The sequence below is a fragment of the Pseudoliparis swirei genome, chromosome 18 (assembly GCF_029220125.1).
Source record: "Pseudoliparis swirei isolate HS2019 ecotype Mariana Trench chromosome 18, NWPU_hadal_v1, whole genome shotgun sequence".
NCBI lineage: Eukaryota > Metazoa > Chordata > Actinopteri > Perciformes > Liparidae > Pseudoliparis > Pseudoliparis swirei.
The window spans coordinates 6897775-6923496 of record NC_079405.1 but is presented as its reverse complement, the minus strand read 5'-3'; the positions used below and the strand labels follow the sequence as shown (position 1 = coordinate 6923496).

The following is a 25722-nucleotide window of genomic DNA, read 5'->3' as shown; positions in this document are numbered from 1 at the left end:
ATATGGCATTACATATACATATTTATATATATATATGGAGTTCATACCGTATATATGTATTTATTTATTTCCATTTGCTTATGTATATGATGAAACACATTAATCATAATAAGCAATACGATTAAATACCTATAAATATAATGTAATTGGTTTTGGAACAGTTCATGACGAGTTGATGAGAGACAAACAGACATGGGGGTCTGAGTCAGACGTGGAGCTCGGTGTCTATTACGTGGAGTTCATTAGGGGGCGGGGCTTGACCCCTATATAAGCCTTCCTCCTGCGCTCAAATGATGGCATTGGATCAAGTTTGAAGGACTTAACAAGAGTTGGGAATTAGCTGCCACGCCGACATGCCGTCCAAGCCCGCCCCCATCAAGAAGGCGGCTCGCAAAGAGCCAGCCAAGAAGGAGGAGAAGGCTGCCGAGCCCGCTCCGGAGCCCGTTGTCGAGGCCGCTCCCGTCGAGGCCGCTCCCGCCGAGGCCGAGGCAGCCCCGGCCGAAGCCGCCCCGGCCCCCGCTGAGGCCGAAGCCGCACCTGCCGAGGGAGAGGCCCCCGCTGCCCCGCCGGCGGAGGAGCCCGCACCCGCTGCCGACGGTAATGCCACGAGTCACCATGGTTACTCAGCACACCTTCTTCATTTGGTGTCCGTTGTTTAACCATTTAATGAAAGCCATAGTTGTCGGTCCACTTCATGGTAAGGCGCGTGGCAACCTGGCGCGCGCGCGTAAAGGTGCCCGTCAGGAGCGGTGGACACGGAGCGGGACACGCATGGTTACTGTTACACCGCCTGCTCGGACTCTCGGCTTCTGACGACCTCTTTTTCCCACACAAGCTCCCGGAAATCAAACTCGTGCAGCTTTTTATTTATTTTAATGCGCTTCAACTGCTTATTAGCTTCCTTCCGCAAAACTGTGTGATGTTAACTTGTAAAGTTGCTGTTGATATGCGTCGTTCTACCTCAGTTTATATTCCATAGCTACATACTCATGGTCAAGGTGGTGGCATCGGGCTGATGCACAACGCATATCATCAACACCTGCTTCATGAGGCAGTGTTTTTATTATCTCTAACCAATAACATATACAATCTACAGCAGCCGCTCCCACTGATGAAGCTGCAGCTGCTGGTAGATAGATACCCTGAGAGGAGTCTCAGTGATCAGCTACTGCTCTCTTTTCAAACATGTGAATATATTTAACCTCATTCATGCCATTTTGGAAATGTCATGTTTTCAAAATGTTATGTAACAACCTTCTAACCTCTAATATCAGCTGCTGCGCCCACAGAAGAACCACCTGCTGCTGCTTCCGAGACCCCTGCTGATGGTAAAACAGACTGTCAGTGTATTAACACATATATATATATATATATATATATATATAAACGTAATAAACCTTTAACCTCCAACAATAAAAAGGTAACTGCACTAATAGCAAATGTCAATATCTTCTAACCTCTAATATCAGAACTGCGTCCACAACCAATGGTAATATTGCTGTATTAACATATATATATATATATATTTATATATATATTTTTGAAATATATATATGTGTATATATATGTGTGTGTATGTGTATATATTTATATTTATATCTATATGTTATGTATATTTATATATATATTTTGAAGCATATATATGTGTATATATATATATATATATATATATATATATGTTATGTATATATACTTTTTTATATATATGTGTGTATGTGTATATATATATTTCTGTACTAAATCTATAACCTAGAGTAAAAAGTTAACTGCACTAATAGCAAATGCTTAAGTATTCTAACCTCCATAATCAGCTGCTGCATCCGCTCCAGAGGAAACACCAGCAGCTGTTGAGGCCCCTGCTGATGGTAAAACAACTTATCGGTGTAATAACATATATATAACTAGATGTAATGACTCTTGAACCTCCTACAGGAAAAGATAACTTCACTAATAGCAAATGCTATTCCCTTCTAACCTCTAATATCAGCTGCTGCGCCCGCGACAGAGGAAACACCTGTTGCGGCGGCCGAGCCCCCGGCTGATGGTAAACATGCCGTCAGAGTATCGCCGGGGATCTTGCATCCGTATTATTAAACCTTGAGACCGTCCACCTCCCACAGTGAACCATAACTTGACTAATATATAATCGTGCTATCCTCTAACCTCTTAAACCAGCTGCCGCGCCCGCCATCGAGGAGACGCCAGCTGCTGCCGCCGAGGCCCCCGCCGACGGTAAAGGAGCGAGTGGAAACACAACCCTCCACATCAGTTCAATTAAATCTTGGAACCGTCCCCATCCGACAGGAGTGCTAACGCCCTTTAATATCTAATGTTGCTATATCCTCTAACTTCTAACACCAGCAGCCGCGCCCGCCGCAGAAGAAACGCCAGCTGCCGCCGCCGCCGCCGGTAAAGAAATCCCATGAGCCCCGGCAGATACCTTCTGCAATCAGATTCTTTCCAAGCTAACGGCGCGCACTGACTGCTCCACGCCACTTTTGATCACACACACACACACACACACACACACACACTGTATCATCAGTGAGAACATGTCCCCACCGTCGCTTTTGCTCTTTACCACGCTGCCCGTAATAATGCAAATGCTTGTTTAACGCCAGCTGACGCCGCTGCAGCCGCACCAGAAGAGCCGAGAGCACCCACACCTCCGCCTCCTCCACCCAAAGGTAAAGGCCTCTTCAGATGGGAAACTCCCTCTCCGAGTGACACGACAAAAGATGTCTCTCCTACGACCCCTGACCTTTCCGTCCGATTGAAAATAGTTTGGAGCATTTCTGCCATTTTTTTGAATAATTTAATTGTTCTTTTTTGTTGTTGCGGCGTCCGCAGAGCCCACCAGCGCCCCGCTGGACGTGTTCATCGAGGATAAGAATGACACTTCGGTCACCATCATTTGGAGCCAGCCGGCGGTCGTGGGAGCGTCCGGTCTGGACGGATACACCATCGAAGTCTGCAAGGACGGAAGTAAGTCCTCAAAACCAGGTGCATTGAAAACCACGAAAGGGGTCCGATTATTAATACACATGGCAAAAATGTCAGCCTTTTTAAAAAAAATTTAATGACGTCCAAAGCTGAATTTCAACAGCTAATTCTAGGTTTCTTTTCCAGAAAGTGTCATTGCATCTCCAGTACCTGTAATTATATCTGTACAGTGAAGTATATACTGTCATACTTTAAGTGCTTTTTAAGTACGCGGCAGGAACATGTGAAATAGCTGTTTTACAGTGATGCGGGTCATCCATATGGGTTGCAGCTGTCCCCCAAGTGCCACTCCGTTATATCATGAGCTTCCTAACGTCTCCCTACAAGGAAAGAGGCATTTCAGAAGCTGCGGTGCTCCTGCAGCGAGGCCTGCTTTTAGACTTACTGCCCGAAGCTCTTATCAGCAGTAGTTCAACGTGGGCTTGATTTAGCAGACCGGGCCAGCTGTTTACCCGCAGAACACACCATTCCACGTCGAATACTGTAATAATCATCACGCGAGTCAAACACAATCCTCCCGATTCCTCTCCAGAGCTGTCGTAATTCATTCATTTCGCACGAATTTGATCTGCAGTTTTTCACAGGCGGCAAACTGTGTCATCGGAGTCTTTATCCCGCCGTGTAATATCAAGATTCGTTTTTATTCTTTCAGCCGAGGACTGGAAAGCGGTCAACGAGGATCTGCAGAAGTCGTGCCGCTACGTGATCAAGAACCTGACCACCGGAGACCGCCTGAAGATCCGCGTGGTGGCCCTGAACGCCGGCGGCCGCAGCCCGCCGGTCGCCCTGCCCGAGGCCATCCTGGTGAAGGAGGTCGCTGGTGAGACCCGCGGTGGAATTAAGAGGGAAACGGGGGCGGGCGGGTGGGGGGGGGGGGGATACATCACCTTCTATATGCAGAACTAGACAAATAAGAAAGGTACTGAATACTACGTACACCATGCATCCATATAGAGTAAAACAAAGTGTGTAGAGACACAATAATCACACAAAAAGTGACAAATCGGACCCTGAAGGTCATGAGGCCATTTTCTCCTCTTTAAAGTCGGCTCTCAAACTGTTGACCTCAGATATGAAACATATGGATCTTAACTTCCACGTGACCAAAAGTGAAGAAAAAAAATCGCACACAGATTTCTGTTATTTTTTTCTTTTTTCTTGAGCCAAATAGATGTTTATTTAAAAAATGTTAAGCTTAATCCATCCGTAAAGTTTCAATGCATATGGGGAAAAAAGCAATTTGACCCGGGTCTGCCTTCAGCTTCATCGAGCCGTTGATGAGGGGAAAGGTGGAGTTGGAAAGTCAAACCGAAGCAGCTCAGCCGTGTCTTCTTTCCCGGCTGTCCCGCGTCCCGTCGGCAAATACCTGCAGAGTTAACGGCATCAAACGACATGATAACTACACCCTCGTTAAGCAGAGGGGTCTTACTGCTGCCCTGCACCCGACGGCGCTAATCGTAGCCGCTTGCATGTGAAGTGTTTTCCCGCAAACTGCCGATTGGACCCCGAGGGCCTTGAGAAGGGGGAGGAGCTGCGTTACTTTGGGCTCACATGTAAATCATCGTTATGTGAAAATGGAGCGACGGGACGGGACGACACTGGACGGGGGGGGGGGGGGGGCAACCCGATCCCGGGCCGCTCTGGCAGTATTGTAAGTGGTCTATAGAAGCGCCTCATGAATGGTTTCCGGCAAGAAATTGACCGCCACGCTCCGGGAAAAAAAACATAACTGGGATGTCGTCCGTCCCCTCCGTCCCCCCCCCCCCCCCTAAACCCCCTCTTCCATTAACCCTTGTGTTGCCTTCGGGTCATTTTGACCCGATTAAATATTACACCCTCCCCCCGCCTTTGGGTCATTTTGACCCGATTCAATGTTTCACCCTCCTGTTACCTTTATATTTACTAACATATTTTACCCTTTGGGTTCAATTTGACGCCAGCAATTAAAACCTCCAGAAAATTATTAGAATTAATATTATTTTCCAAGTTTAAGTGTGAGGCACTTTATGTTTGTTTGTTGACTGCCTAAATAGTCCTTTAAATATATAAAAAAGTTGATATTTCTTATATGTTTGACACAGTGAAAAACAGCCTGGGGTCAAATTGACCCCAAAGAACACCGACATTAAACATTGAATGGGGTCAAATTAACCCGAAGGCGGCAGGAGGGTTAAATATTGATTCGGGTCAAAATGACCCGAAGGCAACACAAGGGTTAATGCAGGTTTCTCTCTGAGCAGGGTTTGCATTGTGACCGATGGCGACAAGTGATCTGACTGGAAGCAGGTGGGGGCTGTGGGGGCTGTGGGGTCAGCGAGGCGCGGGTGGTGCATTCCGGTGGGTGGGTGGGGGTGCCGGACACGGAGCTGACTTCTCAGTTGACACCCAAATCTCATGTCCAGAGATTCACTGTTTATTTTAATAACATGCCGCTGACTTCACGGGGAGAATGTTCAATTAGCCTTGTCCGCTCAGAACGACGTGAGAAGACGATGCGATAAGACGGCGGACATGAAAAGTTAATGGAGTTGTGTTTTGTTTACCAATCAGTCGCCTTGCCTTTGATGTTTTTAAGAGTGGGAGTAACCCGAAGCTGCCGAGCACATGCGTCAAGAGGGGGGAGGCGATATATTCTGCGCTTCGCTTTTTCTTTATTTAGAGTCGTGACAAATGTTGCTGTGCTGGACTCGGGCGGGTGGGGGCGGGGCTTGGGATCCAAATCACTTCCACAAATGAGCCCGGACCAGAGACTCGATGTGCGCTTTTGATGTTCTCGTGCCTTCGTCATACTAAAAATACTTTCGATTCCCGTCGTGCAGATGCATCTGTCACCTCTCCAGTGTCCCCTGCTATGTGTCCCAGGAGACAATCGTGTCAGCTTGCACGGCGGAAATCAAAACCGCAAAAGTTTGAAACACAGCGACGTGTTTTATTATGAGTTTGAGCGAATATTGACTTAAAATTGTGTAAAACGAATAATATATGTGACTTTTGCACTGTAAAACTAAAAATGCACATCTACTATGCTGCTTTCCATACATCCCTGTGCTCCAATGCCATATGCAGCCTGTATTCGCTTTTGTTATATTCCATACAAAACCCTGCTTGTCCCATGATCTGCCTCGGTGCTTAAACGCATCATACCGTTAAAAAAAAAGGAGACGTGTGCCTACAGAGAGAAAGGATGAAGGACTTAGAACAAGGGTTACTTTTACAACCGGTTCAAGCTCAGACGCCCCGCGGTGGATCCAGTGAAGATCCCCCGTCTCAGATGAGCTTAGACCAGCAGCAGGTTTATAGATTTCCTCAAGATTTGTGGTTTAAAAACCCAAAAAGTTGAATGAAAAATAATTTGTTTTCATTGAAAAATAATGATCTCTCCACAGATCCGAGCGCTCCCTCCGAGGCGGCGCGACGCTTCCTCACTGCGGTTTCATTTTTGTCGTCTCTTCAGATCGTCCCAAGGTGCGCCTGCCCCGTTTCCTCAGGCAGAGATACGTCGCTTACAAAGGAGAGAAGATCAACCTCACCGTCCCCTTCTCCGTGAGCGCCAATAAATAACCATCGCGCGACGACCTGGCGAGGCGCGGTCCTGACGTTCTTCCCTTCTTCCTCCACCAGGGCAAACCCAAACCCGTGGTCAGCTGGACGAAGGACGGCCAGCCGCTGGACACCAAGAAGGTGAACGTGCGCAGCACCGACAAAGACAGCATCCTGTTCATCCGCACCGCCGACAGGGCCGACTCCGGCGTGTACGAGATGTGCGTGAAGGTGGACGACTTCGAGGACAAGGCGTCGCTCACGCTGCAGATCGTCGGTGAGCCGAACCCGGGGAGAGCGGGGCGGGGCGTGTTTTCGCGAGATGCCGTTTATAATCACGGGCCCGGGGCGGTCCGATCGGAAAACGGTTTGGAAGTTCGACGTAATTGTCGAGAAAAGAGCCACTTCTAAAATAAACTGGGCTGTAGATATATACGCGCGCAGCTGTATCATCATGACTCCAAATGTGATGTACACAGGGTCGGATTTCCTCCACACGTGTGTTGTGGCGTTCAGGGACTCCAGCTTGGCTCCGACATCTCAAAATTCGACTTTTGTGTCTCTGAGGGAATGTTAGCTTTATAATTATGTTTCATTTACATTGATGTGTAGTTTACCCAAAATGTATTATTTATTATTTACTCTCACCTTTTTGCAGTTTTTCCGCAGTCTTGAGACACATGTATCTCTTGTCGGGGATGTGGAATGATTCATGGTGCAATGTAGAGAAATAAATATGATATTCATGTCGCGGATGAGAGGGTGGTCGGTTTGGGTCCTGCCAGGTGGGCGTGGTTACAAATTGTGACCAGGCTGGACGGGGGCCACAACGCCTCTGGGTCCCGGATGCATTCGGGTCCTTGAGGCGTCTGGGTCCCGGATGCGTTAGGGCCCCGGAGGCGGTCGGGACCTTGAGGGACGGCAGCTCGTAGCCAGTCGTCCTCTCAGCAGAGCGAATAAGACGCAGCATATATTTACTCTGATGTCCTAAAAGCCGTCGTGTAACGCGTCGTCTTCTTCTTCTTCTTCTCATTCTTCTTCTCCTCCTCCTTTTTTCCTGTCTCCTTCTTCTTCTTCTTCTTCTTCTCCTCATTCTTCTTCTCCTCCTCCTCCTTTTTTTCTTCTTCTTCTCCTCCTTTTTTTTCTTCTTCTTCTTCTTCTCCTCATTCTTCTTCTCCTCCTCCTTTTTTTTCTTCTTCTCCTTCTCCTCCTCCTTTTCTTCTTCTTCTTCTTCTTCTTATTCTTCTTCTCCTCATTCTTCTTCTACTCCTCCTTTTTTTCTTCTTCTCCTCCTCCTTTTTCTTCTTCTTCTCCTCCGTCTCCTTCTTCTCCTCATTCTTCTTCTCCTCCTCCTCCTTTTCTTCTTCTTCTTCTTCTCCTCCGTCTCCTTCTTCTTCTTCTCCTCATTCTTCTTCTCCTCCTCCTTTTCTTCTTCTTCTCCTTCTCCTCCTTTTTCTTCTTCTTCTTCTCCTCATTCTTCTTCTTCTCCTCCTCCCTTTTTTCTTCTTCTTCTCCTTCTTCTTCTCCTCCTCCTCCTTTTTCTTCTTCTTCTTCTCCTCCGTCTCCTTCTTCTTCTTCTTCTCCTCCGTCTCCTTCTTCTTCTTCTCCTCATTCTTCTTCTCCTCCTCCTTTTCTTCTTCTTCTTTTTCTTCTTCTTCTTCTTCTTCTCCTCCTCCTCCTCCTCCTCCTCACAGAGCTGCCGGGTCCTCCCGCCAGCCTGAAGGTCGTGGACACCTGGGGCTTCAACGCCGCCCTGGAGTGGACCCCACCCAAGGACAACGGCAACACAGAGATCACAGGATACACGATCCAGAAGGCCGACAAAAAGACCGGAGTGAGTGTTCGCGATCCGTAAAGGAGGGGTGCTCATTGGAGCGTGGCGGTCGACACGCAGCGAGTCCTGAGTCGTCCTGCTGTGCGTCCACAGGACTGGTTCACCGTGATGGAGCATTACCACCGACTCAACGCCACCGTCTCCGACCTCATCATAGGCAACACCTACAACTTCAGAGCCTTCTCTGAAAACAAGTGTGGAATCAGCGAGGACGCCACTCTCGCAAAGGAGGTGGCCGAAATCCTGAAGATAGGTAACTCGTTCTTTTATTTTTTTTAAAACAGGAGTCCGGAGAGGTTGTGACCGGACCTTTGAGCTGAGATTATTTGGTTGCAGGTTCCAATCTGGCTCATGGTCCTATCCATTCATAGATGGAGATGCATTTTTTGATAGAGTAATCCAACATATTATTACGCAAGCTGCATGCAACCTTTAGTTTGGTCGTCATGGGAACAAAATACTGATATGTACACGACCGTTCATAAGTTTGGGGTCACTTAGAAATGTCTTTATTTTTCAAAGAAGATAACATTAAATTAATCAGAAATACACTCTATACATTGTTAATGTGGTAAATGACTATTCTAGGTGGAAACGTCTGGTTTCTAATGAAATATCTCCATACTAATCGCCTTAGAAGACTAATATCTGATTAGAAAACCCTTGTGCAATTATGTTAGCACAGCTGAAAACAGTTATGCTGGTGATATAAGCTATAACTGGCCTTCCTTTGAGCTTGAAGTTTGTAGAACAAAATTAATACTTCAAATATTAATCATTATTTCTAACCTTGTCAATGTCTTGACTATATTTTCTATGAAATGTTCAATTCATTTGAGAAATAAAAGTGAGTTTTCATGGAAGACACGAAATTGTCTGGATGACCCCAAACTTTTGAACGGTAGTGTATATATATATTTGTGAGATACATAGATGAGCAGCTTGGAGCTTCATGGGTTAACTCTGTTCCTCTTCCTCCCTCCAGGTATCGACTACAAGCCTCCCGAGTACAAGGAGCGCGACAACACCGAGGCGCCCAAGTTCACCACCCCTCTGAACGACAGAGCCACCACCGTCGGCTACAGCACCAAGCTGCTGTGCTCCGTCAGGGGATGCCCGAAGGTACGGCGACGCCCCCCCCATCTTTTCCCGCTTCGGCAAGAACAACCGGCACCGCACGTTTTCAGACCACACATTTCTGGCGACTCCCCGAGCAGGGTTCGTACGGTCATGGAAAACCTGGAAAAGTCATGGAATTTTAAAATGGTCGTTTCCAGGCCTGGAAAAGTCATGGAAAAAAACGTAAATCATAAAAGTTTTGGAAAAGTCATGGAAATGTGTTATATTCACATGTTCATTTACGCCGAGTTTGAAATAATTAATATGTTTTTTAAAAGAAAGACTCAAAATATAAGCCGGCGTACGCTCTCTACACGCAACATTTTCAAAAATGTCATCTTTATACCGAGATTTCAGTTTGGTCATGGAAAATTGGTTTAAAGTCCTGGAAAAGTTCTGGAAGTCCATGGGTCAAAATGTGTAAGAACCCTGCCCGAGAGTCGCCGCAGCCGTCACTCGTTCTCTGGCTCTTTTGTGCTCGCGGATCACAACTCGGTCCGTTTGTCGGGTGTTTTTTCCCGTTTATTTTCCGGGTTTTTTCTCTTAACGACCTGCGGTGTGTGTGTTGTCTCTTTCTTTACGCGGCTCACGGCTTGTTAGAAACGGCGGTCGGCCGCTCCGACTGAAACGGGAGCTAAAGAACGTCTCAAGGCGACGTTCAAAGAGCGCCCCACCTCCTGTTTGGGCTCATAGTCCCACCATCAGAACGTTAGCTGATAGTAGACGATCAGATGGCTGGAAGCGGTATTCTTCGCATCTGAAGCAAGGCAGGAAGAGGAAGAGGAGGAGGGGGAGGAGGAGGGGGAGGAGGCCACAAGGGTGACAGTTCAGCGAATTCGGGGTCACATGTTTAACATTCCCCCCGGGAGGCCCCAGGAGTTTCTCCCCCTGTCGGTGTCATTAACATCCCCGAGCGTGTGCTGTGTGTCCACTTCAATCAAGAAGTTTATTTTTTCCTCTGCAAACATAAATAGAAACAACACGGGCGCCTGTGTGTGTGTGTGTGTGTGTGTGAGACGAATAATAATAATAATAAAAAACGGTCGTGTTCTCTTTGTTCCTCCTTTCTTCCTGCAGCCCAAGGTGACATGGATGAAGAACCAGATGATCATCGTAGACGACCCCAAGTACAGGCAGATCTGCGTTCAGGGCATCTGCTCCCTGGAGATCCGTAAGCCCGGTAACTACGACGGCGGCGTGTACTCCTGCAAAGCCAAGAACAGCCACGGAGAAGCAATGGTCAGCTGCAAGTTGGAGGTCAAAAGTGAGTCCAATGTTGAATATTCATTGAGGTTAGGTGGACTAGTATTTGAACCTCCTGGGGAAAAAAAGCCAATCACGTGTCTTTTGTGTTTCACAGAGCCGGCAGTTGCAGAAAAGCAATAAGTCAACTTTCACATTCTCACAGGTCAGACACCAGCGAAGCGAAACACGTACACGGCGATATCGTCTCATTGTTGTCGTTTCCTATTCTTTGGGAAGTGAATGCAGTAAACGCTGAATAGGCATAATAAGTGGATGCATCGGTAGAGTGCTGAGGGGACATCTTGCCTTCTCCGTGACTCGCCGTCCTTACATGGAGGGCACTAAACTTGGAGAAGGTGTCCGCGGCCACTCAAACAGTCCGAGAGGTAGCGCCCATAAATCCAACCTGGAATGGCTCGCCGTGTTCACGGTTAGAAGTTAATCACATATCCTCGACTCAGCAGCCGCCTCCTTTAGGACGCAGGGACCCCCCCCCCCCCCCCCATCGCTAACAGAGTTTCCACATGTGGTAGCTTTAGTCCGTGTAATGTCAGTTTTATACCAGACGTGATGAAGTGATTACCTTCGCATTGAAAATGCGGAAGGTTATGTTTTGATCGCCGTGTATTTGTATGTGTGCGCGTTATTCGCATAAGTCAAAAAGTATTAAACGGAATCGCATGAAATTTGGTGGGATGATTGGCTATTATCCGGGGACCGTTTGATTCGATTTTGGGATCGATCGGGTCAAATGTCAAGGTCAAGGTCATGAAAAGGTCAAAATCGTATTTTTACCATATAGCGCGGTCAATTTATATCCAATTGGCATGCAACTAATGCCAACATGTTCATAATGCAATGCCCAATCTTGTGATATGCGAAGGTATGCGCTCTACCGAGTGCCCGTTCTAGTTTTAAATTGTAATGAATTGCCGACGACGCGTTTTAACACCTGTCGTTGTTTTTGTTGTTGTTGTTGTTGTTGAGATGTGTTTGTCTGTTGCGATCCCAAATTAGGAGCAGAAGATACGAGGCCTTTGCAGCAGAAGGTGCGTGACCCTTTTACGGTTTCTAAAACTGTCGTGAACCACCGTGAGGAATATAGATTTTGTAGTTTTAATGATGTGCTCCTCTTTTGCCAGGAAGGTGCTGGACTCCTAGAAGAACATGTATATATGGCTGGTGACCAGACTGCCCGAGGGCTGTGGCCTGTGACCTCCGGCCGAGTGTTACCCTGTGTTATGATGAACAATTGTTGTCGCGTTGTGCCTTTATCGGTCACTACTTTATTCGGTCCATATCCATGTCTTTCTCCAGTTATTGTCGGTCTAACTAGGTGTACACCAAGACGTCTACAGCAATTTACTCTTCCTCATCGGACAACTACATGAAACATCTACGTGTTTATATCAATAAATAATTTTATTTCTGGTTTTTTTTTTTTTCAATGCAGTGTGTGTGGTGTGTGTCAGAAGTTTTGTAAATGTGTCTTTTCTGTAAACTTAAATTTGTGCTTCACTTCACGGCCATCATTTTAAACAAGTCAAAGTGTGCACAGTTTTCATAAGAAAGTAAACTAATACAGTACAAAAGAGACAATCTTGTGTGCCGTTTTTATATAGAGCTTGTGTTTATAAGTTTTTGTTTCTCCTGTTTTGACATATTGAAATTAGCTGCTGAGTCGCTGCTTATGGATTAATTTTGTTTTCTGGGTAGAACGATATACTTTGGTGCTCATGTAGGCTGGAAAAGAATAAAAATACAAATAAAGGGAATTGATTATCATTAATACCAAATTGAACATGTATTTTCACCACTAATTTAAAATAAAATAAAAACTAATTTTGGGCTTCTCTAAAGCTGAAAACCTCTCCAACATGATTAAATTATAGTTTTACTCTGCTGATGAATGCATGAAGCCCCTTGTGGCAGCCGGCCGGCGGGGATCTGGAGACTGCATTCATCTACCAAATGAACTTGACAGAAACGAATAAGCCGTCCTCTTCATTTGGCTCAAGCGGAGTGCGTGCATCCCAGTATGCCAGGACTTAATAATAATAATAATAATACCACTGCCTAATACTGATCTGGCTGCTATTTGGACTCTGCGGGACTGGCATAGTGATATAGTGCCGGATGCCAAAGATATCCAGGTTACAGAGACACATGGGTTCACACACAGTGGACAGAATTAGCCTCGGTGCTCCATCTCGCTCTCCGGTTATTTTGGGACCGAACGGCTCCACCAGTCAAAATCTGCTTTTATGTGACTAAAGAGAGAATAGTTCATCATTCTCTACATTTAAAAGAGTAAAAATCACCAAGTTGTTCCATAACAGATGTATATCTTCTGTGTAGTGATAGGAAGGAAGTGTGCCGCATGATGAGAGGCCAGCGCCATGGGAAATACACCGACTGCTTCTTTGAGTGTGGCGCCCTCTGGTTGCACAACTGAGCAACGGCACGTGATGACAACTTTAAGCACTTGAGTGATTTTCTACAACTAAGAGAAATACCCTGTTAAACCTTCTGATGTACACTCCCTTTGACTGATACCTCTGCTACGCTGTGCCGCCACGTGGCTCACTTATTGTGCGTCGTGCGTCTTTAACCTCGTCCTCGTGCTGGGCTCGGGCCTCCTCCCTGGTGGTGGGTCCCTGGGTGCTGACACGCTGCAACAGGGTCACGGAGCGAGAGACTTCGTCTAATTTAGGTCCTGCACCGAGACCCAAAGCTCCCATTAAAAAAACATCAGAAACCACTGCTGTACAATGTAGGTAAGTGAACATAGAAAATACATTACATATATATATATATATACATATATATATATACATATATATATATATATATATATATAAACATTTTCGAATCCTGATAATAACAATTACTAATCTCACTGGTATGACAGTGTTACTAGTGTGTTACTGGTGTGTTAATGGTGTGTTACTAATGTATTACTGGTGTATTATTAGTGTATTACTAGTGTGTCACTGGTGTGTTACTGGTGTGTTACTAGTGTGTTAATAGTGTGTTAATGTTGTGTTACTGGTGTGTTACTAGTGTATTACTGGTGTATTACTAGTGTGTTACTGGTGTGTTACTTGTGTATTACTGGTGTAACTGGTGTGTTACGAGTGTATTACTGGTGTGTTACTTGTGTATTACTGGTGTATTATTAGTGTGTTACTAGTGTATTACTGGTGTGTTACTCGTGTATTACTGGTGTATTACTGGTGTGTTACTTGTGTATTACTGGTGTGTTACTTGTGTATTACTGGTGTGTTACTTGTGTATTAATGGTGTGTTACTTGTGTATGACTGGTGTATTACAAGTGTGTTACTGGTGTGTTACTAGTGTGTTAATAGTGTGTTAATTTTGTGTTACTGGTGTGTTACTAGTGTATTACTGGTGTATTACAAGTGTGTTACTGGTGTATTACTGGTGTGTTACTCGTGTATTACTGGTGTATTACTGGTGTGTTACTTGTGTATTAATGTTGTGTTACTTGTGTATGACTGTTGTATTACAAGTGTGTTACTGGTGTGTTACTAGTGTGTTAATAGTGTGTTAATTTTGTGTTACTGGTGTGTTACTAGTGTATTACAAGTGTGTTACTGGTGTATTACTGGTGTGTTACTCGTGTATTACTGGTGTGTTACGAGTGTATTACTGGTGTGTTACTCGTGTATTACTAGTGTATTACTGGTGTATTACTGGTGTGTTACTTGTGTATTAATGTTGTGTTACTTGTGTATGACTGTTGTATTACAAGTGTGTTACTGGTGTGTTACTAGTGTGTTAATAGTGTGTTAATTTTGTGTTACTGGTGTGTTACTAGTGTATTACAAGTGTGTTACTGGTGTATTACTGGTGTGTTACTCGTGTATTACTGGTGTGTTACTCGTGTATTACTGGTGTGTTACTCGTGTATTACTGGTGTATTACTGGTGTGTTACTGGTGTATTACTAGTGTGTTAGTAGCGTGTTACTGGTGTATTACTGGTGTATTACTAGTGTGTTAGTAGTGCGTTACGTGTGTGGCGGCCTAACCGCTGGTCATGCGCTGAGCGCCGCCTCGCCGCTGTCGTGTCAAGGGTACCGCCAAAGGCAATGACATGGCGTGTCCTCCGTGGAGGGAGCGCCGGCTGCGATTGGCTGCAGAGACTTTGGCAACATTCCCAGAAGGATTTAATAAGTGTAATGGGGAAACTGGCACTCACGCCGCCTTTTTTGTTGCTGCTTTCATTAACAAAGAATGTTGCGCTGCTAAATCAGTCTGACAGACTGTCTGAGGACACTTTTCCGTTGCCAAAGGTAAAGGCGTGTACTACGCCCATTTCCAGTTCATCTTGTGGTCCAAGACATTCACAAAGACCGGATCGGGAGATTTCAAACACCGAGGAGGTTTGATTCAGGTTCACTCAATAACTTTGCAGAATTGATTCCATAATATTTTATTTAACATTTATATCGGTGGTACACCTTTAAACCACATGAGGGAGCCTGCTTGATTGTGTTATTTTAATAATTGGAGTCTTTTGATAACATGTATATGAATATAAAAAAAGGAGAGCAAACATTGGACAACAAGGAAATGCATCTCAAGAATTTACTATGTGTATATGTTCAATAACAAATGTAAATCCCCTCAAAATAACTGGTCCACTATATACAGGACTGTCTCAGAAAATTAGAATATTGTGATGAAGTTCTTTATTTTCTGTAATGCAATTAAAAAAACAAAAATGTCATGCATTCTGGATTCATTACAAATCAACTGAAATATTGCAAGCCTTTTATTCTGATTTATTGCTGATTATGGCTTACAGCTTAAGAAAACTCAAATATCCTATCTCTAAATATTAGAATATCATGAAAAAGTATACTAGTAGGGTATTAAACAAATCACTTGAATTGTCTAATTAACTCGAAACACCTGCAAGGGTTTCCTGAGCCTTGACAAACACTCAGCTGTTATAAATCTTTTTTTTTACTTGGTCTGAGGAAATATTAAAATTTTATGAGATAGGATTTTAGAGTTTTCTTAAGCTGTAAGCCATAATCAGCAATATTAAAAGAATAAAAGGCTTGCAATATTTCAGTTGATTTGTAATGAATCCAGAATGCATGACATTTTTGTTTTTTTAATTGCATTACAGAAAATAAAGAACTTTATCACAATATTCTAATTTTCTGAGACAGTCCTGTATATCATATAACCCAAAAAATGGTTTGACAAACAAACTTACTCTTCTCACAATTTAAAAAAGTGGGACTCCAGAAAAAATTCATTATAGGATAATATAAGTGTTCCCCAGATCTATAGGCACATACACTGCTCCATTGATAATGGTTATAGACGTTATCGACGACACTGAGAGCACCCAGGGGAGTCGTCTGAGTTCATGGGTTCATTTCCTGACCAACAAGAACAAAAGGTTTGAGACGTACGCCTCGTGGTGTCTGGCTCCAAGAGAAAGTAAGCTCACGTTCACAAATATTTACGGGACTATTCTCGGCCATAGAAATGAAATCCTTATTCCCAGTGTGTTCTCCTGTCCGGTGGTGTGAGGTGAAACCTCTTGTGTGTGTGTGTGTGTGTGTGTGTGTGGAAACATTTCAAAGGCCCTTTTTTGGACAAATATAGTCTATTTAGTGTTCTTAATCACCCGCCTTCACATTTAATATGTAAAACAGCTTGACTTCGGCTTGACAGTGACTGCAGTAAACAGTAATTCCTGCAACATATTGTTTGGATTTCCCTGGAGGAACCTGCCGCGTCAGTGTGATGCAGCTGTCCAGTGTTCCTGTCTATTGATTTCAGATGACAGAATGAGGCTTTGTTTTATTAAATTAAGGCTCTGAGTGGTTTGGGTCTGTAGGAAATTAAATACAAACAGAAAGGCTTCAGGAAAATACTTAAATGTTGCAGAATGCACGTTTCATCATTTTTCCAACCGACATGACCTCAACCCTGATCTGTAAGACAGGTCAAATGTCAAGCGGCCGAGGTGGATGCTGTGTCTGCGCTCCAGGTGTGGCGCTCTTCTTGACTCCTGCTTGACTTTGGTGCTTCTTGCATAAGCGGACGACTCTGTGTGATCTCTGTCTCAGCGGTGACCGGTGTCTGTCCTGCAGCTCGGCCCATCGACCTGCTCCTCTCAATGATTCACCAGTTGTGTGAAAGATGCCGGTTGAAGCGAAGTTGCCTTTTTCTCTCCGCGCTGCCTGCTGAGTCTGCTGGAGCGGCACGTCAAACTGCTGCTGGGAAAACAAGAAGAAGAGAAAAGAAGAAAAAAACTTCCCTCTATACTGCAGCAAAACCAGCCACGAGCAGACTGGTAACACCCCCCCCCCCCCACACACACACACACACACACGCCCAGCCCACCATCTCTCTTTCTATCCTCCCTGGTCCCCACACCTCACTGCACTCAGGTTCCTGCAGAAAAAACCAAACAAGATTTGCCGATCACCATCTCCGCCTCTCCATTTATCGATCTCCCAGCGCCCCCTCCCCCCTTCCCCTCCTCCCCCCCCCCCCCCCGGCTTTTTGCACTTCCCTCCCTCTCCTCCTCGCTCTCTTCTTCCCTTTTTCCTCCTGCGTCTGATTCTCAAAGCTCAGCACTCCCCCGGCTGCCTGTGCTGAGAGGGAAAAAAGTGATGGAGCAAGATAGAAAAGGAGGAGGAGCACGGTTGTTAGTGCGCCACAGAAAATCCGGCCCCCCCGTCCCTCCGTGCCCAATTGATGACAAGGAGGCTTTTTATTGAGTAGCTCCTCAGCCAATGAGCGGACAGTGCCGGGAAATACAGCAGTGGGAGCCGCACCGGCTCTGATGCTTGCGCTGATTCCAGTGTGTTAGAACAATGTGAATGTGTGTTTCTCCTCCCGTCTGCCTGATCTGAAAACACGTCAGCAGCACGTTGATAACACAAAAAAAGTCTTGTTTGAGGGTGAAACGGGGACCTTCTCGCGCTGGGCTTTTTGAGATGTCTTGGATGAACCAAAGTGCACATAGTTAATATTTTCTCTACATTTTTTTGGTTCTTCCTGCTTATATCTGAACCTGTTCTCTGCTTCCACTCCTTGTTTAGGAGGCGGCACATCTCTCTTGAAGGTAGGCAGCATTTCATTCCACCGTCTTGTCCGACAGACTGCATCATCAGTTACTGAGGGCTGTGCTGCAGGTTGTCACAGAGGCAGCTAGCCTCATTACACACATCCTGTCTTGAGTGTGGAGAAGAAGAAGAAAAAAGAAAGGAGAAGCTCTGCATCGAGAGAAAGAGATAATAAATGGCTCAGGGGTAATCAGAGCAGACGGTGTTCGCGTTTTGCCAGTCGCCTCTCGTTTCAATGCACCTGAAGTCATCTCAAATCTGCCAGGGTGGAACTTTGACAGCATGCTGGTGGGTCCTCATCATGCCTGTACGCACTGAAGCATCATGTCGTGCTGCAGTATAATGTTACATATCAAAAACAAACGTGTGTGAGGGCAGAGCGTGAGATGGGGATTTCTTGCGCCATGGAAAGAACAGTTGGAAGACTTTTTATGGACTGCTTACAATCTGGATATGTGGAGAGATTGATTACAAGTCTTTGATTTTTCTGATTGAAAAATGTGTTATTTTAATATCACATCAAACTGATTCAAATGTTTTCTTCATCTAGATTTCTTTACCGGGACTCTTTTATTTCCAGTATGGCCGTCTTTACTGTAAATGGGTGATGAGAGGCAGCTGACTCTTATACAGTAAAAGCTCTGAGGGAGTGTGTGCAAAGTCAAATGTGCTGAGACAGCAAGAGTGAAAGGCCCACGTAGGAGTCTGCAGAGCTCAGTCTGTTCATGTGAAACCTCTTATGCCGATGAATTTGTTCCAAGTCCATTACAATCTTTTCTTTGAATGCATTTTAGAACAAATATTCCCTTCGCCCTGGACGCCGGTTGAAAGTCAATCTCTCGTTAACACGATGTTAAATGTTGCGCATTACAGCCTCTGATTAAACCGTAGCTTGACATTTGTTTTAATTATCTTGTCATTGAGGCAGCACAGTCTCTTTATTTGGTCTTGCAGACGTATTCCCATGTAGATATTCCTCATTTTCATATCGATTAAGAAATATCTCATTTCCAGCTACAGGATTGAGTGAATGGTTCGTGTTGGTCGTGGTGTGAACGAATCAGGTGGTGCAGTGGTTTCTCTATTCCCCGAGGGTGTTATGAGTACATGACTGGGACACTCCAGAGTGTGTAAGGCAAATGAGGACTTCCTCTGGCATCAGCAGTGGTGTGTAGCTGCACTGACACACGCCCACTGACACACGCACACTGACGCACGCACACTGACGCACGCACACGCACACACACACTGACACACGCCCACTGACACACGCACACTGACGCACGCACACTGACGCACGCACACACACACTGACACACGCCCACTGACACACGCACACTGACGCACGCACACTGACGCACGCACACTGACACACGCCCACTGACACACGCACACTGACGCACGCACACTGACGCACGCACACACACACTGACACACGCCCACTGACACACGCACACTGACGCACGCACACTGACACACGCACACTGACACACGCACACTGACACACGCACACTGACACACGCACACTGACACACGCACACTGGCACACGCACACTGACACGCACACTGACACACGCACACTGACACACGCACACTGACACACGCACACTGACACACGCACACTGACACACGCACACTGACACGCACACTGACACGCACACTGACGCACGCACACTGACACACGCCCACTGACGCACGCACACTGACGCACGCACACGCACACACACACTGACGCACGCACACTGACGCACGCACACTGACGCACGCACACTGACACACGCACACTGACACACGCACACTGGCACACGCACACGCACACTGACACACGCACACTGACACACGCACACTGACACACGCACACTGACACACGCACACTGATAAAGGACTACATCTGCGCCTTCCTCCCTTCCTCCATGGACCCGCTGCAGTTTGCTTATCGCCCAAACAGATCCACGGATGATGCTGTCTCCCAGGTACTGCACACCACACTCTCTCATCTGGACAGCCAGAGGGGGGGCTATGTGAGACTGCTGTTCATTGATTATAGTTCAGCTTTCAACACCATAGTCCCCTCCAGACTGGCCGGCAAGCTGATTGAGCTGGGACTGAACACCCCCCTGTGTGCTTGGATCCTGGACTTCCTGACCGCCAGGCCACAGGTGGTCAGGGTGGGCAGACACACCTCCAAACCCCTCACCCTGAACACAGGATCCCCAGGGTTGCGTCCTCAGTCCCCTACTGTACTCCCTGTACACACATGACTGTGTGGCCAGGTTCAGCTCCAACACCATCATCAAGTTTGCGGATGACACAGTGGTGGTGGGCCTGATCTCCGACAACGACGAGAAGGCCTACCTGGAGGAAGTTGCTGATCTGTCACTCTGGTGCCGGGACAACAGCCTCATCATGAATGTCACCAAAACTAAGGAGCTGATTGTGGACTTTAGGAGGGTACAACAACAGAGGACGTACTCACCACTGGGGATTAACGGGACTACTGTGACGAGGGTGAGCGGGTATAAATACCTGGGAGTCCACATCACCGAGGATCTGACATGGTCAACGAACACAGACACTCTGGTGAGAAAGGCAAGGCAGCGCCCCTACCACCTCAGGCAGCTGAGGAAATTTAAAGTTTCCCAGAGGATCCTTCAGTCCTTCTACTCTGGAGCTGTAGAGAGCGTCCTGACAGGAAGCATCACAGCCTGGTTTGGCAACTGCTCCGCTCAGGACAGGAAGGCTCTGCAGAGAGTAGTGCGTTCGGCTGAACGCACTATTGGAACTACACTCCCCACCCTGCAGGACTTGTACACCAGGAGGTGCAGAACCAGAGCCGCAGGATCATGAAGGATCCTCACCACCCCAACAACAGACTGTTTCAGCTGCTGCGGTCAGGCAGGCGCCTCCGTAGTCACGCTGCAAGAACAGAGAGACTGAGACGGAGTTTCTTTCCTCAGGCCATCAGGACTGTGAACTCCGACCTCACCAGGACCCCCACATAGACCCACACAACTGCCCCTTTTAGGCACACACACACACACACACTTACTGTAAATATTGTGTTGTTTTTTATTGTAAATAGTGTGTACTTGTTGCCCTTGCACATTCCTGCTGAGCATTGCCACTTTCATTTCACTGCACACCCTGTGTGTGTATGTGACAAATAAAACATCTTGAATCTCTTGAATCTCTTGACACACGCACACTGACACACACACACTGACACACGCACACTGACACACGCGCACTGACACACGCACACTGGCACACGCACACTGACACACGCACACTGACACACGCACACTGACACGCACACGCACACTGACACACACACACTGACACACACACATTGGCACACGCACACTGACACGCACACTGACACGCACACTGGCACACGCAGACACACACTGACACACGCACACTGACACACACACACTGACACGCACACGCACACTGACACACACACACTGACACGCACACGCACACTGACACACGCACACTGACACACACACACTGACACGCACACGCACACTGACACACACACACTGACACACACACATTGGCACACGCACACTGACACTCACACTGGCACACACACACTGACACATGCACAATGACGCACACTGACACACGCACACTGACACACGCACACTGACACACGCAAACTGACACACACACATTGGCACACGCACACTGACACGCACACTGGCACACGCAGACACACACTGACACATGCACACTGACGCACACTGACACACGCACACTGACACACGCACACTGACACACACACTGGCACACGCAGACACACACTGACACATGCACACTGACGCACACTGACACACACACATTGGCACACGCACACTGACACGCACACTGGCACACGCAGACACACACTGACACATGCACACTGACGCACACTGACACACGCACACTGACACACGCACACTGACACGCACACTGGCACACGCAGACACACTGACACACGCACACTGACACACGCACACTGACACACGCGCACTGACACACGCACACACACACTGACACATGCACACTAGCACATGCACACTGAAGCACACTGACACACGCACACTGACACACGCACACTGACACACGCACACTGACACACTGACACACTGACATGCACACTGCACACATGCACACTGAAGCACACTGACACACGCACACTGACACACGCACACTGACACACGCACACTGACACACACACATTGGCACACGCACACTGACACGCACACTGACACACGCACACTGACACACACACATTGGCACACGCACACGGACATACGCACACTGACACACGCACACTGGCAAACACACACGCACACAGACACACGCAGCTCGTGCTGCAATCGGTGTTTAACAGGTTCAAAGTAGCGTTTCTTAAAATAGCAGATCGTACAGCAAATGTGTGACCTCGCCATAAAATCACATTTGAACCCTCTTCGCTTTTTTTCTTAACGGTTAAAGACGGTCATGATTAGGTTGCTCATGTGACGAATTAAAAAAGGGTGAGAGAGAAAGAGCACCAGATTAATCGCCAGAGTACGAAGCAGCAGCACAGTCCTTGTTGTGAAACTGTCTGTAGACTCCAGCAAACAAACACAAATACATTGTGTGTTTTCCTGCTGAATTTGCATTTAGCAGTATCCCGGGAGAGGATTAATAATATCGCACGGGTGTTCAGCCCGTGCCGGCCGTCTGGTGGTGAAGTCAGCGTTTCATCTCTTCGATGAGATCACTTTCACAAGAATTGCATTCAGTGGAAACTTATTCACGTCTGTCCGGGTCAGATTGATCCCGATAGACAGAAACACTTTACACATTACTGTATGAATGTAATCAATCTAGACCTACTGTGTAACATTTGCTGATATACTATAATACTGTACTAGTTCAAATTATAAAAAATCTAAAATATACTTAAATACTTAGCGAGACGGTGGTTTCAGTGCATTTCAATTTGCTTTAACAGACCTGGAAGTAAACAGAAAGTAAATCTTCTATAAATATTCCCATAGGCTATATTCGGATTTTTGAAAAGACCCAAAATGAACACCGTAAGAGGACTACTTGGTCACTATATAAGTGGTTGATCACTTTAAAAGGATTCCCCATGAAAATATATGCAAGCGAGCACACTTTTTTGGGCCGTGCTGGCCGTGGAGCTGAAGGCCGACTCAGCCCACCTCATTGGTCCAAACCGAAACATATCAACGCCTCCTTTTGGATGGATTGCTACGAAATGTTTTACAGACATGCATAGCCTACTTCCTTACTTTTAGTCTTTGACATTTGTGGTTTTGAGTGAAATGTCTCAACAACAATTTCCCAGGAAATGTTTAAAAAGATGTTCCTTTCAGCCTCTGCTTTGTGTTTGGGGCGAACTAGCACAAACTAGCTAATATTCTAAACTACGATGGTAACCATTAGGCTACAACTGCTGCCTCTGCTTTGTGTTTGGTGCTAACTAGCGCATGCTATCATTAATGTATAAAGAGAACTGTATAGCCTACGGAGTTGGAGGCGGAGCCTGTTCATTCTGCTCAGTGGCGTATGAAGCTGAAATGGCTAAATGCTTTGACGGCAGATGCATACAATTAGCTGGATCTCCTGCTGATCTTCTGCATCCACATCTGCTGAGGTAAAGACTTATTTTTCCTAATTTAAGTATAGAGGGAAAGTCCTTTTGACCCTCGTTGCATCACATGACAGACCAGGAAGTTGAAATGACACTGGAATCCTGGTCTCTGGTTTCCTCCTCCATTGAATACATTATATTAATGGCAGATAACCGCCTCCTGAACCAGTTTAGAAGGCACTGTGGTCCATATATATTGTAAGTGGCTTGGTAACAGTGTTATCATATCGAAATGTGTTGGAAATCTGAATGTTAGTTTTTCTATTTTTGGTCAGTGCTGTTCCTCCTGAGGAGAAGAGGTGTTCACGCCCCCAGGAGGTCGACTGCTTGATGGTTCATGAAATGGGATTCTGTAGCGCAGCCTTTAATCCTGCCCTCTTTCAACTGAGCTCTTTCACAGGCTGTCAGGTGCAACAATGTAAGCATGCTGTTGATGTTTCTCATTTATCCTCCACACACAGTGACGTGTGTATCATCACTAGGACCGCTGTGAAGGTATTCTGTGTGATGCAAGTTCACAAAATGGCATTTGACGACATATTTTGGTTTGAGAGACATTTTGATATGACAGTGATGTCAGGGGAGGGGTTTGACAGAAGGTGCTGAACTGATGTCTCGTCAGTTTAGCTGCAGTGTTTTCTGTCAGTTGGGTGATTTAAATACATGTATCTGCCTGACAAGACAGTAGAGTGGGTTCTATTTAATGTTTGACCTGCAATCAAACTTTAAGCCACATAATCGTCAAGCCATCAAAAGTTGACCAAGCTTCTTTGTTTTTGTCAGTTAGTGTATCGACATTGGATGTCGATGTTTTAACCCTCAGAGGCTTTCCCTGAGAGAAAGAGGCGGCGGGTCGAATCCATACAGACTGGAGTAAGAGAGAGGAGGGAGTTACAAGAGGCCACACAAGTTTAAAGGGAAAGTGTAGGTGCCGAACCAGTTTTATTGAGAACGAGAGCTGCAGCTTTCAATCAATTCAAACTATAATGAGAAATTAAGTAAAAACTACAAAAAACAGCTTCTCCAATGTTGTGTTTTTTCCCTTTTCGCTGTGAAACTGAATATGTTTGTATTATAAACTGAGACCAAAGTAGAACTTTAACCCTCCTGTTACCTTTACATTTACTAACATATTTTACCCTCGGGGTCAATTTGACCCCAGCAATTAAAACCTCCAGAAAATTATTAGAATTAATATTGTTTCCCAAGTTTAAGTGTGAGGTCGTTTATGTTTGTTTGTTGAATACCTAAATAGCCCTTTAAATATATAAAAAAGTTGATATTTCTTATATGTTTGACACAGTGAAAAACAGCCTGGGTTCAAATTGACCCTAAATGTAACAGGAGGGTTAAAGATGTTAACTAGCACTTTGTGAACTGTGTAGTGTTTCTTTAAAAAAACAAAAAACATTTTGACATCTTATAGACCAAACAGGGCCCTTCCTTGTGGAGTTTGCGCGTTCTCCCCGTGACAGCGTTGGTTCCCTCCGGGTTCTCCAGCTTCCTCCCGCAGTCCAACGACACGCAGCACGAATTAATTTGTGACTGAAGACAGACTAAACTGACTGGACACACAACCTGCTCATCGCCACCCGACAGACAGATAAAAAAAACATGCAACACTATATGATATATTACTGTAGTGCAGTGGTCTGCCATTTCCATTATTTACTTGCTTCAGTGAAGACTACAGTGCAGTATGCACTTGACAGTTTCTGCCTGAACGCACAGGAGGATCGAAACCTTTCAGCGGATCAATTTCGAGAGCTTCATGGGTGAATTAATATATTTAAGGACCAGAAAGAGAGCAAAAAGAGAGAGAATATTGGACTTGTATTCATCAGGTGGGCTGAAACTAAACTCCAGATGAATCATAATGTTGCATCGTAACTGCTGTACGATTCAATTGGAAAGAGAAAAAAAACAGGTCAAATAGTTCAACTTCAATATTAAAGATCTCACATTTATTTTGTGTAATGTTAGATCATTCTACATATTTCGGACTCTCTGACTTTAAGATCACTTTTGGAGAATTCTTAGATATCTGCCACGATATTTGCTGTTTTAAAGCTGTAGCAGATACATCTAGTGGAGTAAAAAGTATACTATATGCGACTGTAATGCAGTGTTGAGTATTTTAACATTTGAACTCTAAAAGCATGATAACAGTAATACAGTGAGTGTGTAGTTTTAATACCCACT

The 25722-nt window shown here is 45.8% G+C and overlaps 2 protein-coding genes across 13 annotated transcripts in view; both read left to right on the top strand.

Annotated features, from left to right (window-relative positions):
* Positions 1–330: 330 nt before the first annotated feature.
* mybphb (myosin binding protein Hb) lies at positions 331–12172 on the top strand. Of its 12 annotated transcripts, none has more exons than XM_056438362.1 (18): positions 331–597; positions 1275–1328; positions 1812–1865; positions 1988–2044; positions 2176–2232; positions 2365–2409; positions 2622–2687; positions 2851–2985; positions 3656–3823; positions 6458–6546; positions 6625–6820; positions 8238–8377; positions 8471–8630; positions 9363–9499; positions 10574–10760; positions 10857–10904; positions 11759–11790; positions 11884–12172. In XM_056438362.1, the coding sequence occupies exons 1-16, from the start codon at positions 354–356 to the stop codon at positions 10880–10882; spliced, it is 1815 nt and encodes a 604-aa protein (XP_056294337.1). In that variant the 5' UTR covers positions 331–353; the 3' UTR covers positions 10883–10904; positions 11759–11790; positions 11884–12172. The 12 variants fall into 12 exon arrangements, with proteins under 12 accessions (XP_056294337.1, XP_056294336.1, XP_056294335.1 ...); XM_056438361.1 differs by having other exon boundaries at positions 2362–2409; positions 11888–12172; XM_056438360.1 differs by having other exon boundaries at positions 2362–2409.
* A 5639-nt stretch (positions 12173–17811) lies between these two features.
* The window catches only part of LOC130208841 (synaptotagmin-2-like), a 49167-nt gene continuing 41256 nt past the window's right edge, over positions 17812–25722 (top strand). Inside the window, exon 1 of the mRNA XM_056438194.1 lies at positions 17812–17863. The gene's annotated coding sequence lies outside the window, so the exon portion shown is untranslated. The remainder of the gene's footprint in view (positions 17864–25722) is intronic.

What these genes read in the sequence shown, in the direction of transcription:
- mybphb (XM_056438361.1), top strand. Translation starts at nt 354, where the DNA reads ATGCCGTCCAAGCCCGCCCCCATCAAGAAGGCGGCTCGCAAAGAGCCA. An exon ending in AGCTGCCGCCGCCGCCGCCG is followed by an intron (nt 2,410 to 2,621) that starts GTAAAGAAATCC and finishes GTTTAACGCCAG; the next exon opens with CTGACGCCGCTGCAGCCGCA. An exon ending in CGAAGTCTGCAAGGACGGAA is followed by an intron (nt 2,986 to 3,655) that starts GTAAGTCCTCAA and finishes TTATTCTTTCAG; the next exon opens with CCGAGGACTGGAAAGCGGTC.